This window comes from Sphaeramia orbicularis, chromosome 18 (assembly GCF_902148855.1).
Source record: "Sphaeramia orbicularis chromosome 18, fSphaOr1.1, whole genome shotgun sequence".
NCBI lineage: Eukaryota > Metazoa > Chordata > Actinopteri > Kurtiformes > Apogonidae > Sphaeramia > Sphaeramia orbicularis.
The window spans coordinates 30,935,791-30,949,664 of NC_043974.1; the positions used below are offsets into that span (position 1 = coordinate 30,935,791).

The window sequence follows — 13,874 nt, forward strand, 5'->3', positions numbered from 1 at the left end:
AGTTGCTTAATTAGTCTAATACAAATATACAGCAGCAGAACAAAAGCATCAGTTTGGAGCTGTGTTCACAAATAACTAATTCATACACTTCAAGTCCAATATTCAGTCTCTTTCTGTGCTGCAAAAGGCTTGAAAACATGTAGTTCCACAAGCTAGTGTTAACTTTGCCTGCTATGTGTTAAATAATAAATACACAGGTGTATTTTTTAACCTATTTGTCTGTTTCTTCAGTTTTATGTCTGCTGTTTGAATCAACCGTGGTGGTAGGAGTCAAACTATATGTGGGCAGATTTGGGAAGCTAACGCTAATGCAAGTGCTAACTTAACAAAACTACAATAACACTACTAACAAGGGGAAATTATGCAAAATACTGCCAAGTTACTTCAACTACTTGTTTGGCTGGGTGATATAGAATTATAGAATATAGAAAATAGAATAGAATATAGAATAGTGTATAGAATTAACTCAATTAAATGAGGTTTTGCTTTGACATGTCTCAACAAAAACTCAAAATGCAAACTGTGTTATTCTAGTAAATTAACCGTGGAGGTATTTCTCGTGGCATTTATGATATGCATTCTTGGTATAGTTTGAAATCAGGTTTTGTCTTTGGTTAATAAAATAAATAAATCAAAAGTACTGGTAAAAAGATTTTTTGGGCTATATCACTCAGCTGTAGCTACTTGCTAAATGTTCATGTTAACACTTGTGTTTGATTACAGTAATGTGCAGTATAAACAAGCTAAACCGCAGCTAATGTTTTTTTATTTACCATGCTAACATCAGCTAATGTAAATGCAGCACACTTAGAGGCTAGGTTGTTATTAAAAAATTGCAAATAGTGTCGTGTAACTTCTTAACCACATGCACAGTGGAGGTATTTGTCAGGAAATATTATTTTAGTTCAATGGCTAAAGGCTCATTAAATATGCTAACATCAGTTAACACAGTGGCAGTATGCTAACAGGTAGGCTGAAATTAAGAAGTGTTAAACTGAAATGAAATGTATGCATATATAGACTGATTTGATGGTTTTATTGGTGTAATGTTTTGAACACAACTACAGTATAGGTATGTGTCACGGAATATCGTTTTAGTTAAATGAATGTTTATAAAGGTCCATTACCTGTGCTAATGTGACAATGCTAACGTGACTACAATATGCTAACAGGCAAGGTTCTAATTAAGAAGGGGTAAACTGAAATTTACTGTTTTCCTATGAAAGCTCAACAATTAATTTTTTTGCTATTGTACGATTAACCTATTTATTTATTCTTTTTTTCTTTTCTCTTCGTCTTTCATATCCTATTTTTATTCTAGGAAATGTTATTGCACTTTTAGAATAAGCCCATTTTAACCGTTCAGCCTGAGCATATTTTCCTGTATCTGTCATTGTCTAATGGTTTTCTTCCAGTATATTAGTACTTCATCATCCATGTGATGCTTTATTATGTTGTTCGTTTGTCCAGGACAACAGATGGAAATTAGCTTCTCTGCTAAATCTGGTGCATACATCTTGTTCTTTGCAACTAATGCCAATACAGACTGTCCTGTAACTACATAAATAAATACTAAACTGGTAATGTCTGAAAAATTGTTATAAAGAAAGACTATGCCACGCTATGCTATCATCAGCTAAAGCAGCATGCTAACAGGCTTCTGAGTATCAAAACTCTTAGTGTAACATCCTAGCCACAACTACAGTGGAGGTAAACTGCATAATGCAACAGCTTTTTTTTTCCAGATACATTTTTTTAAATCATTATTTTTTTGTTTATTAATGGAATGTTCTTTGTAATGGACAGCATTTTTTTTTTTTTTTTTTTTTTTTATGTAAAACTGTCAAACTTTTGTCCCCTCCAGAGGACAAAAATGCATTGCTGGGTTAACAGGAAATTCATCAACATGTAGTGCCAGCAACAGAAGATACTTCTGCTTTAGCATCACTGTGGAGCCATTTGCTTGTGCCACTTGGTTTTATCTGCATTTTCTGGAGGTGAAGCAAGCTACACTCAGCAAAAATGCCAGTTTGAATCACTCCTGTATCAGCCACCCTTAGCAGGACGATAATTCCTTATCCTCAACAGCCCGTCTGCACACCTTTTCAGCCACTGGCTTATCTAAGTCTGAGCATGCACTGTGACCTCTGCTGACCCCAATATGAGCAGTGAATTTCCATTATTATATTTCCATGAGGTGCTTTAATGGGCTCCTTAGTATATCCAGTTTGAGCCCCGCTGGCTGATTTCAATTAGCTCAGGACTGAAACTGATGCGCCTTCTTTTTAGACATGTTTAAGGTTATCTCAGTCTTCGGATGCAGAAATGAGTCTTTAATAAATAACCTAATAAACACCGTCGCCCTTGACGATATTTCTCCCTCCTGTTTTCATGATCATTACAGCTAAAGGATGCTGCTGCTGCTGTGGCTCAGATTGATGATGGTGACTATTAGTGGTTGTAGAATGTAAATGGTGATGTCTCGGTGGCTGCTGGAAATGTTAAATACCCATTTGAGTATTGGTGTGATGTTTTTTAAGGCCTGTTGATGGGTGGTAGTGTCAGTTTAGCGTTGGTTGATGTGTGTGTCTCTGTAGCTTATTCAAGTGTTAATGTGAGCGCATCTTTTCATGTTGATGTGTTGTTTTTTCTGCCTGGGAAACATTTACAAGTTATACATCCTGAATCGCTGAATAGTTTAAAGTAAATACATAAATAAATGAATGAATGAATAAAAGCTGTATGTCTTCAATTCAGATTACCATTCAATGAGGTTCTTGTTTATAGTTCCACTTTTGGACTCCACAGGGGAGTCCAAGACACCTGTGGATCTTTAAAAGAAAAAAAAAAAAACACAAGAAACTCTTTTGTTAGTAAGAGAAAACAAATACTCAATCAGCCAGGGACTCTTGCTGCGGCGGCAACCTATTTAATCAACCCGGCCTGTCGTTGAATGTTGTTATACTTTAAATCTGTTCACTTTGGTTTTGTTTCAGCTCCACTTAAAGCAGCGACTCAAACAGAACATCCTCCACTGTATTTCTGTAATAATGATAAGATTGGATATGCGTGTCCGGGTAACACCAGCATATTTGTGTCGGTTGTCATGGCAACAGAATAGGCATCAGTAGCTATTAAGCTAAAATGGTGATTTGGCTTCCCAAAGCAGAAGCACGAAAAAATAGAGGTCGAAACTAGCCATTAAGTTGCTCCTAGATAATTTATTTCGGCATCTATCCACCGACTGCTGTTCTCTTCTAGTAGCTACATAGATTCTACTCGGCGATTCTGTCAATCTGGATTTGAAGTATCATCGTGCGTGGCGGGCGGTCCAGAGGAGGGTAGTACTTTTATGTATAGACCAGGTAATAAGGATCAAATAATGGTTGTGATGACAAAGCGGAAAATAGAACTGAAACACATCGACAGAGGCTTCATAATTAGATATTTTCCAGCGCAAGAGGTGATTTACGGTCAATAAAATGAGAAAACTTTTAAACATCTCTATGTCTCAATTGTCTGTATTCAATCCACTTTAATAGAACTGTAATATTAACCTGCATGTTAATGTACACAACTCTGCAGATCACTTACCAGACATATTGCATTATTTTATATATATAGGCTCTCACATAATGAGCGTGTGATGATTTTTATTTAGATTTTAATGGAGCAGGGACAAATGCATTAGATGTTATTTAAAATAAAATACAATAGAGATGATATTCATATGAGTTCCTAGCCAAGGTTAATTTGCAACCCAAGAGCAGGGTTAAAGGGGTCACATTTTGCTGAACCCACTTTTATTAGTCTTTGGTACATTTATTTTTCTACTTGGATCCTAATAGTTCCAAAAGTTTCAATTTGAACCCTCCAGGTGCTGCGAAGCTATCTTTATATGCATTCCGGCAAAAATCGAGTGGATTTCTACAACCCGTTTTAATGCCTGCTTAATTTTTAATGTTTTATAAGTAGTTACATCACGACATTTGCACATATAAGGTCAAGACTTCCGATGAACATTTCTCCGAGTACGACATCATTTTTTGTCAGCAGCAGCGGTTGTAGTAAAAACTGAAAATATGTCCAAACTTCGAGCCGATTTCCTAAAATGTTCAGTTGTTGGTTGTATTAACGAACACAAGTGGTTGAATGGGACAGAGCAGCACAGCCAACAACCTGGAGGGGGCGGGGCATGAAGTGGCTCATTTCCATTTAAAGGGCCAGCACTCAAAACGACCTTTCTTGTGTCGTTACTCAGAAATAGAGTTGAAGATAGACCTGTGGAGTTGAATTAATGAAGAATTCAGACCCAAGCAGAGCATTTACAGTTTATGTAGACCACAGGGAAATGTTTGAAAATGCGTAATTCTATTTTAAAAACCATAATATCACCCCTTTAAAGCTGTACAAAAACATTGAAAGTGCAAATCATGTAAAAATTACAATAAAATATTGACAAAAACATCAAACAGCAACACAAGACCGATATGGACAGAAGAATACCAGTCCAATAAGATGTAAAAGTCAATGTTCACAGGTTTGTTTGTGTGTTAAAAACCATGAGCTCTTATTTTAGTGGCGTATTCCTTTGTGAAAATAGTCGACTCCAGAGAAGTTTGTGGCATACTTGGACGAAAAATGTCTCTTGATGTTACTTTATTTGGACGTTGTGATTCTGTCTCAGTGTATCAAACCAGCTGCCTTTGAACCGAATGTGTTGTTTTTTTTTTCGATTTTCTTTTGTGGTCTGGGCTTTGATGCATTTATAGAAATTCAGTTGAAGTTGCATTATAATCAGCTTGGATCTAATTTGCAAAAAAAAAAAAAAAACAAACAAAACATGCTGTTATTAGCCATCCCATCCAGATTTTCTCAAACCAATGTGGATGCAGTGTGATACGGCCAAAAAATTAGGTTTATTCCAGCGGTCTGAACAAGACATCGGGTTAAAGATTGTGTCATTATCATCCCTGGGGGTCTTTGCAATTCCGAAAGAGCGACACAAAATGTATTCTTTCACATTTAGCATACAGATAGGTTGTCCGGTTGCAAATTGAAACTCAGTGAACTGGTTTTCACCGGTGCTGTCTGTTATCTATGCTCTCCTGATGCGTGACGTCTATTACACTTGCCAACCTGAAATCGACCCTCATTAAATTTTGTTTTGCTCTCCTTTCATACAGAGATTAGGACCATTTGTCACTTCTGTCATTCTGATTCTATCTCTGCATTAGGCAGAAACAACGCCTACTCCAAATTGCATTTTTCAGAAGCCCAGACGGTGGGTTTGAGAGTCGGTGCTTCTTCATAACAACTTATTTAAAGGGTCTACAGCAAACACATACTGTAACAAGACCATGACTTATAGAAATGTCAGTGAAAAATAACACAAATGTAGAATTAAAGCGGGGTTGCAGGGGTATGCTGCACAGTTAAAGTAAGAAATAGTTGGAGAATTTAGTTTTTATTGCACAGAGAAGGGAAGTAGAGCGATGGAATGACACGCTGCTCAAAACAGACACTTATCTGTTACCGTGTACATTTCCTTATCTACTGGACTGAAAAAGTGCTGCCAGATGGAGAATCTCATTTGCATATCTCCTTTCATCCTCAATTGCCATCATCGACTTGCACAACATACACTCCTTCTAATTTCTTTGGTACAAATGGCAGGCATAAACTCAACGGCCACTTTATTAGGTACATCCAATTCATTTCATCCATTTTTATTCATTCGTTTATTTGATTCGAGCAGAAGAAAAAAACAAAACATTTATGTGGACATGGAAATAATAGCAGAGCAAATGCATTAATAAATAGAGGTGATCAAGACAATATAGCAATTGCCATGTACACTAGTAATAATAAAATAAACTCAATTCGTATACGGGTTTCATTCAGATTTTTAACAGGCCAGTCACATGACAGTAACTCTGCACTTTTAGGCCTGTAGACATGGTTGAGATGATCTGCTGAAGTTCAACTAGGCATCATAATAAACTAGAAGCACTCGGAGAGCGCAGACCTCCGCCAAGGCTGATCAGTGGCCCCCCATGTGGGCCCCCCCACGCCAAGGAGGTTATGTTTTTGCCAGGGTTTGTTTGTTTGTTTGTCTGTCTGTTTGTCTGTCCATTAGTGTGCAACATAACTCAAAAAGTTATGGACAGATTTTGATGAAATTTTCAGGGTTTGTTGGAAATGGGCCCCCCCGTGGGCCCCCCCACCCCCGATCACCCCCAAAATTTTATCATTTCTTCCTTATCCCATTTCCAACAAACCCTGAAAATTTCATCAAAATCTGTCCATAACTTTTTGAGTTATGTTGCACACTAATGGACAGACAAACAGACAGACAAACAAACAAACCAACCCTGGCAAAAACATAACCTCCTTGGCGGAGGTAATGAGAGAGGTGGGGACTGGGATTTTCACCCACGAACATCTCTAGAATTTTTACAGAACAGTCTAAAAACAAGAAAATATCCAGTTCTCCGGGCAAAAATGCTTGTTGACACCAGAGAACAGCCAGACTAGTTTAAAGTCATAGAAAGGCAACTGTAACTCAGATAGCCACTGGTTACAACTGATGTCTGCAGAAGATCATCTATGAATGTGCAGCATGTCAAACCTCACTGGCCACTTTATTAGGTACAGTGACACTAGCAAGGCATAGATAATAAGATGTCTGGTGAGTGTACAGCTTTCTGATTTGTATTTTTATTTCTTTTTCAAAATGTAGAGTTTGTATGCTCAGGCATTCTCCTAGCATTATAAATAATATAAAATCTGTGTGGAGAGCATCAAAACCAACTAAGTTACTTTTCTCATATCTGATGGTTGCACTCGGTATCCAGTAGATTTTCTCAGTATTTTTTTATTGTTTTCAAGCTTTTCCAAATCCTTTTACACAGATATAATAGTAATAACAGCTGGATTACTTATTAGAAGTATGTTCTTCCACAGATATAGTAATAATAATGGTCAAAAATTATGTGCAGTATATTTTTTATTTGAAAAATATAACATTTTCCTGCCCCATTTTTCAAGTCTTCAACAAACTGGAGGAAAATGCTGGAACCTAGGAAGGGTTCTGACAACTTGGATACATACATTTAAGATAATTGTAATTAAAATAAAGCTTTTTACACTGCAAATTATTTGGTTCTTACCAAGATAAAAAACAACAACAACATTGATTTAGAAGTGTTTGATAATTTATCTAGTTTTAAGAGTTAATTCCTTATTTTAAGTGTTCATACATCCGTAGACATGCTTATTTCTAGATTTAACAATCTGAATTCAAGAATCTTGTTAAGTGAAATTCTCTTGCTGCATGGGGACAGATAATTTTACTTGTCTTGAGTACCTTTTTCCTCAGATTTAGTGTTTTTATCTTGTTTTTAGAAACCCCTTTTTTGCAGTGTGATAATGAAAACCTGGAAACTTCTTTCCGTCAGGATGCAAACTCATTGGAACTGATGATGCTAATACTATGTTACTGTGATATTGTCTTACACAGTAATCACCAGTGTGAGTTCAAATCAGAAAATACAGAGCTAATATCATCGTGCAGCACGTATTTCTATAGAAAAAGCCTGACTTTGGTTCCACTTCTGCAGATTTATTATGAAGTACAACCTCTGTGACCCTTTGAGCCTTAAGTGAGCCCAGACGTTCATAAAACGCCTGTAGTTAAATTAATTTGGGCCGACACAATCGATGGCAGACGGAAAAAGAAATAAAGGAGGTGGATATGATGACTGATGAGAGGGGAGGCAAGGAGGCATATGAGGGGGAAGTTGGGGGGGGGGTTGAGAAAGTGTTTGGGTATATCACGCCATGTGTGTGTTCTGATAGCCCTTGTCCCTCAAGAAAACAGCGTCATTAGCAAACACCTCCTGGAGTGTAACCACAGGGAGACTCTCATCCAGGAAATAGGTATTCCACTTTGTCCTGGCTGACACAGAAATAGCATGTCGCTACAAAACCCAGCTATTGACTTGCAGAAATATGCCCCCGTCAACAGCTACATTTAGACCGCGCAGCTGGAAGTGTGTGTATGCGGAGTGTGTGTGTTAGCTTAGCCGGCGGGGGTCCCAAACTAGACACCATGCATGCCAATGCGAGTCACACCTGCCAGTTCCAATTGATCCTCTTTGAACTAACTCCTCTTAAACTGACACGTGGAAAAGAGGGAAAAATAGAACCCCCCTTGTGTGCGAGGTGTCTTTTCTCCACAAGCGTTGGAATAAATTCCCCCCGTCAAACACAAATAAAGTGTAACTGAAAAAAAAAAGACAGACATTCGCTCTCAATCTTCATTTTCCAACTTTTCCTCCCAGAATCCCTCAGTTGACTTTTCTTTTTTTTTTTTTTTTCTCCACCAACGAACAGAGTCGTCCTCGTCTGTGATGGTGTACATGGACGCCACCACCACCACCACCAGGACCACAACCCGTCCCACCACTGTTACCTTGACGACGACGACACCCAGGATGACCACGGCGAAGGGTCCCAGCTCGACGACGCCGTTCGCCCCGTGGCCGCGGACCACGACGACGGTGGCGGCTCCGGTGCACACAGTGGTGGAAGGTTTGGATCCGGAAGATGGCAACAGATCGCCGTCCTCATCCAAGCTCCCCAACGTCAGGGTGGAATACTGCAATCCTCTGGTGATGATGGACATCTCATGGCCGAAGACGAAGCAGGGCCTGGTGGCGAAGATGGCCTGTCCAGCTGGAACTATAGGTACAGTCGTTTTTATTCAAGCAAAACATTGAAAGTTGTAGCATTTCAGCTTATTTTTCATTTATTGGTACATCTATTAACATATACAGCCCATTCACCTGCCATTGTATGTTTCTGCACACACACATCTATGAATAATACAATAATGCAATATTTTAACTGTGTTTTTTGTATTTACATAAATGTGGTGATGCTCAGAAATGATGTTAATACATAACCACATTGCAACTGAAAATAGATTTTATAATAAACCCCCTGCATTACATTTTATTAGTGCAAAATAATTCAATGTTAATTTATTTCCAAGCTGCACATTCTGTTTGTTTCACACCAAACAAACCCCAATTTGGGTTTTCCATATCAGCTGGTTGTTAATGACAGCATTATTGAGGTTTTTTTTTTCCCCTATTATTTTATTTTTTTATTTATATGGCGTTGTTTTGCTACTGGCTGAAAAAATGACAATAGATGACAGTTTTTAAGACAGACCAGTGTTCTGTGGTTTCATTTTCTTTAGTCTTGCTTTTTTATGTTTTACAGGTGAATAAGTCTTTTTATTTAGTGGCATTGATCACCTTTAGTTTAGGTTTTATTTATGATTATAGTTTTGGGGTATGACGAGGAAAGCCTTGAGTTTATAGAAGCTGAAGGATGCTGGATGAAAGACTCCAACATCAGATACTTTATGAATCACAAAGTCATTGTTTATTAAAGTCCTTTCCTCTATAGAGCGAGGCCATTTTATTATTCTGTTTTCATCTCATTATCGGAACAAAGCTGCAACAAGCGGCAGTGAAATGAATACAGTTTTTTCTTGTAATTCTGTTCTATTTTGAAGTACCGTAGGACTACTTTCTCATTTGTCTATTACCTCAGAGCCAATCAGCGCCCTCGTTATATCATGGGTAGACTGGTAACCTGTCACCCTGCTAATAAGCATCGCACGTGCCACATGCTATCGGTTACAGGAAAAGGCTAGGGTACCAGCTGTTTTTTGCGCCTATTCACACTTTCAGTTTCAGCATGCAGGCAAACAACATGAAACGTGCTGACTGTTTTGTCTAGTTTGAGGAACTTTCCCCGGTTTTCGATGAATATAAATCAGCCACTGGGACAACGTTCAGAGTGCAGAATTTGGATCATTTGATTGGCTCTGTGGTAATAAACAAACTGATATTTCATGCTACAGTAGCCATCACCATTTTATTTTAGTTTGAGTTTTTAGTTTCAACTGTTTTTGTCTCAGTGCCAAAATAAGTCTTTACTGTAATGTTTCAGTTTTAGCATAAAGTTTATGAACTGTAATAAGCATGAATCTATACTCCAACTATAATTGTTTCCCAAGTCTGTAACTATTGTACTTGGACTGGGTTTACTGGGCTGGGTTTACGGGGATCTCCAATGGTGTTTTAAAGGCCGTTTAGTTAAAACAAAAGGTTATAAGCTGAAGGAGGCAGGTGATATTTCAAGGAAAAGGCTCTGAATTTTCTGATTAAACTTACAAATTTTGCAAGAAAAGAACCCAGATATTCTCAGAGATGAAGTGTTATGAATTTGCAGGGAAATTTTAAAAGAAGAAGTGCCATCTTATCTAAGATTATAGTCATAAATTTGCAAGAAAAAAAACAAACTGTCAGTAATTCTCTAAACTAGCAAGAAAAAAATTTAATTTTCTCAAAGATTTCAGAAAAATCTCCCTATTTTTTATCCCCCTGGTGCCCTAAGGTAACATGTTGTTTTCTAGTCCTAATACACTGTCATGTTATGATCCTTCTTACCCAAAGAGTCTTTCTGAGACAGTGATTTTCCATTTGTGTTCACTGTAACAAATTTTACCGTTAAATAACAGTAAAATCTGGCAGCTAGAGTTGCCAGCATGCTACTGTTATTCTACAGTATCTCTGCTGTAATCTACAACTACAGTTTCTTGCTGTAAAAAGTATTACAGTACTGGGCTGTACATAATGTACCTTTTACAGTAAAATACTGTTAGCCACAGTTGCTGCATTTTACAGTAACTACCGTATTCCAAGAAACAATATATTACTGTCAAACGTATTTAATCTAATATTTACCGTATAACACAGCGAAAAGCTAGGATTTTCACATTTGAAATTACATTTTAAAATACAAAATCATGAACATTGCTAGAAAAAGCTCAAACAAGAGATGACATTATTATATATAACCATTAAATTGACACGCTGTTTAGTTTAACGGTGTCAACTTCGCAGCTAGCTAGTATGCTTCAACTTAAATTAGCTGCATGTTTACTACATACAGCTAACACCCCGAAATACTAACAGTATTATCACGCGGGTTATACCATGCAAGTTGCATCTGGTGTGAATGCAGTTTATGGAGGCAATTTAATGTTTAATGAACCCAAAATGCCACAGTTACGTTGATAAAATCACAGTTACCTTTATAAATGAACAACTGGAGCAGGATGGAGTTCTGGCAGTGTTGGTAGAAGCATCAGGTGACCTCCGTTCCATTCTGTATGGGGTTAAGTCCAGGAGAAAACAGCCATCCTCAGTTATTTTCTGTTTTTATTTTTTCCTTCTGCTTCGAAAAAGAACCACTTACCTTTGATGCAGCAAGTCTAGAGTTAACATTCGTTGGATTGAATCTTTCCTAAATGAGTTGGTGGGATTTGATGCCAGATGACTTTGTTCAGACCAGTTCTGGGTGGACAGAAGTGGAGGAACTGAAGAAAGTACTGTAGAATACTGTAATTTTGCAGTAGCTTACTGTTTTAAATTTCCTCCTTAAAGACCTCATTGTTTACAGCATTATACTGTATTTACAAATAACAGCATGATACTGTACAAAATTTACTGTTTTTTTTTTTTTACAGTAATTTTTTACAGTGTTGCTAGTAGTTGGATAGAAGTGACCAGCTGATATTTAGTCCAAATCAAAGTCTTGATCAGGCAGTAAAGAGCATGAATTTAACATTTTAAAGAAAAAAAAAAAAAAAGGTAGGCGTGAATTTTTGCAGGTTTGCTTTCCCTTTTGTGTACGGAGCTGTAAAAGTTTGGGAACTCTTGGTCTAAACTTGTAAACCAAAGATAGACAGAATGTGTTGACATAGTCCCAGATTTTCTGCTCTCTCCATCCATCCCAGTCACCTCCAGTCTCTTGAGGAAAAGTAACTTCTGTGACAAATTGCATCAAGATTACATGTAGCTGTTGTTGCAGAAACACAAAATAGCAACCTGTTCTGGTGACCGGTATATGGAGCGTCAATAGAACGGAACCACATGTGATATTACAGTCACGTGCAGTTAACCCTTTAACCCCTGAGACATTATTCCACGTCTGTTTCAGTGTCATAAAAGCTGCTGTGAGTAGGTGTTTGTGTTCCTTTTCTTCAGTGGTTTTGCTTTATTGTGTGTTTTAGGGTCAAAACAGGGTGGAATAACAGAAAAAGACAAAGGGAAGAATTGAAGTTTGACAGGTTTTTACTAAATAAGGCTCTCAGAATGTACATCAGTAAGAGATTTAGGATGTTGAACATGAACTGGGAACTGGAAGTATTTGAATTGGGGCCCAGTAGTTTATGTTTTCGGGCTCTTTTCTTTTTTTCTAAATCAGTTAAGCTGTTTTTTGGCACGTGGTTGAACTCCAAAAAACAGATACTAGGGGTGTTAGAAAATATCGGTTCTGCAATATACCAAGATATTTCATTTCACAATACTGTATCGATATTAAAAAGTACTGTATTGATATTTTTAGGTATTTATTCAAATGCAGTTATTGTGGAGGTTCATTTTAGTTTTTTGCTTTTCTTTTATTTATTATTTAGCACTTTTTTTTATTAAATAATGTTAGTTCCTTTGTTGGGATTGCACAAAAATAATGTTACGATGTTAGTTATGAACCAATAGAACATGAACATTTGAGCAGGATCTTAAACTGTAATGTCTGTAAAACATAATTTCAGTTTGAACACAGGAACATTTTGTGATATAGCATTAGATCCTGTTGTGATCAAATAAAAATGTGTTTAGTATTTGTGAATATTTCTGGTGTAATTCAATTCTTCAGGGAAATAATCATTTAACGAAAAAGAAACAAACAAAAAAAAATGGCCTTTTTAACAGTATCATGATATATCGTGATATATCGTATCGTGATCCTAGTATTATGATTTGTATTGTATCACCAGATTCTTGCCAATACACAGCCCTAACAGATACATGGTCAAAACTCGGTAAAATCATAGAAAAGCAAAATAAAAGAAAATCACCACAACGCTACAAACAACAGTAAAAACCAAAAAACATAAAGAAAACGGTGGGCAAAAAAAAAATTTATTTTTTATATCAACTCGGACTCACTCATTGCTCTGTTTGGGCCCCCTTTCCACAGATGGTGGGGGGCGCACTGAGCATTCTCAGATGTGTGTGAAAAGAACAAGATCCATTCTATTAGCATATTTTGAAATGTATCTTACTGAGCAAACGGTTGAATTTTTAGGAATATTTAAAATAAAACCTACAGTCAGAATGCTCACCACAGACACATCAGGGGCTAAAGGGTTAACCTGGTTAATCATCCAAGACCTTTGATGCTTTTGTAAATATTCTGTTACTCTTTGGAGATATTCTGGTTTGGAGAAGCCGTCTATTGTGAGGCTGTTCTCACTGACACGGTCGCTGGAGTGTGTTCAGTTTGTTTACACTCCACTTGCAGCATCTCCCCGTCCTCACTTTATCCCTGACTCACCCACAGAAGCCTAAACATAGCTTTTGCATTGAATCCATATGGAAACAAGCAACTAGCGTGTCACACACTCATATTTACAGGGTTCGTACGGGTGCTTGAAATCCTTGAAAATGCTTGAATTTCAATGGGTGTTCTCAAGATCTGAAAAGTGCTTGAATTTTCGTTTAAGTGCTTGAAAGTACTTGTAATTATAACTCTGTGATGTGAGCTATTTATTTATTTTTAATATGTTACTCTGCCAGGTTAGACGCCAAGCCAAAACTACTTAGAGAGGCGATACATTTGGAAAAATGAAACTTTATGTCAAAAAAGAAAATTACCAAGTGCTCTGAGGTCGACTCCAGGTACATTTTTATGGTTTTTTTTCACTTAAGTTTTTATTGAAATTT

The 13,874-nt window shown here is 37.2% G+C and overlaps 1 protein-coding gene across 20 annotated transcripts in view; it reads left to right on the forward strand.

Annotated features, from left to right (window-relative positions):
* Positions 1 to 13,874, forward strand: part of LOC115438263 (adhesion G protein-coupled receptor L3) — a 547,718-nt gene that overhangs the window by 358,876 nt on the left and 174,968 nt on the right. For all 20 annotated transcript variants that reach the window (XM_030161717.1, XM_030161720.1, XM_030161723.1 and 17 more), the window contains one exon: positions 8,398 to 8,751. In XM_030161717.1, the coding sequence (XP_030017577.1) occupies positions 8,398 to 8,751 (354 nt within the window). The remainder of the gene's footprint in view (positions 1 to 8,397; positions 8,752 to 13,874) is intronic.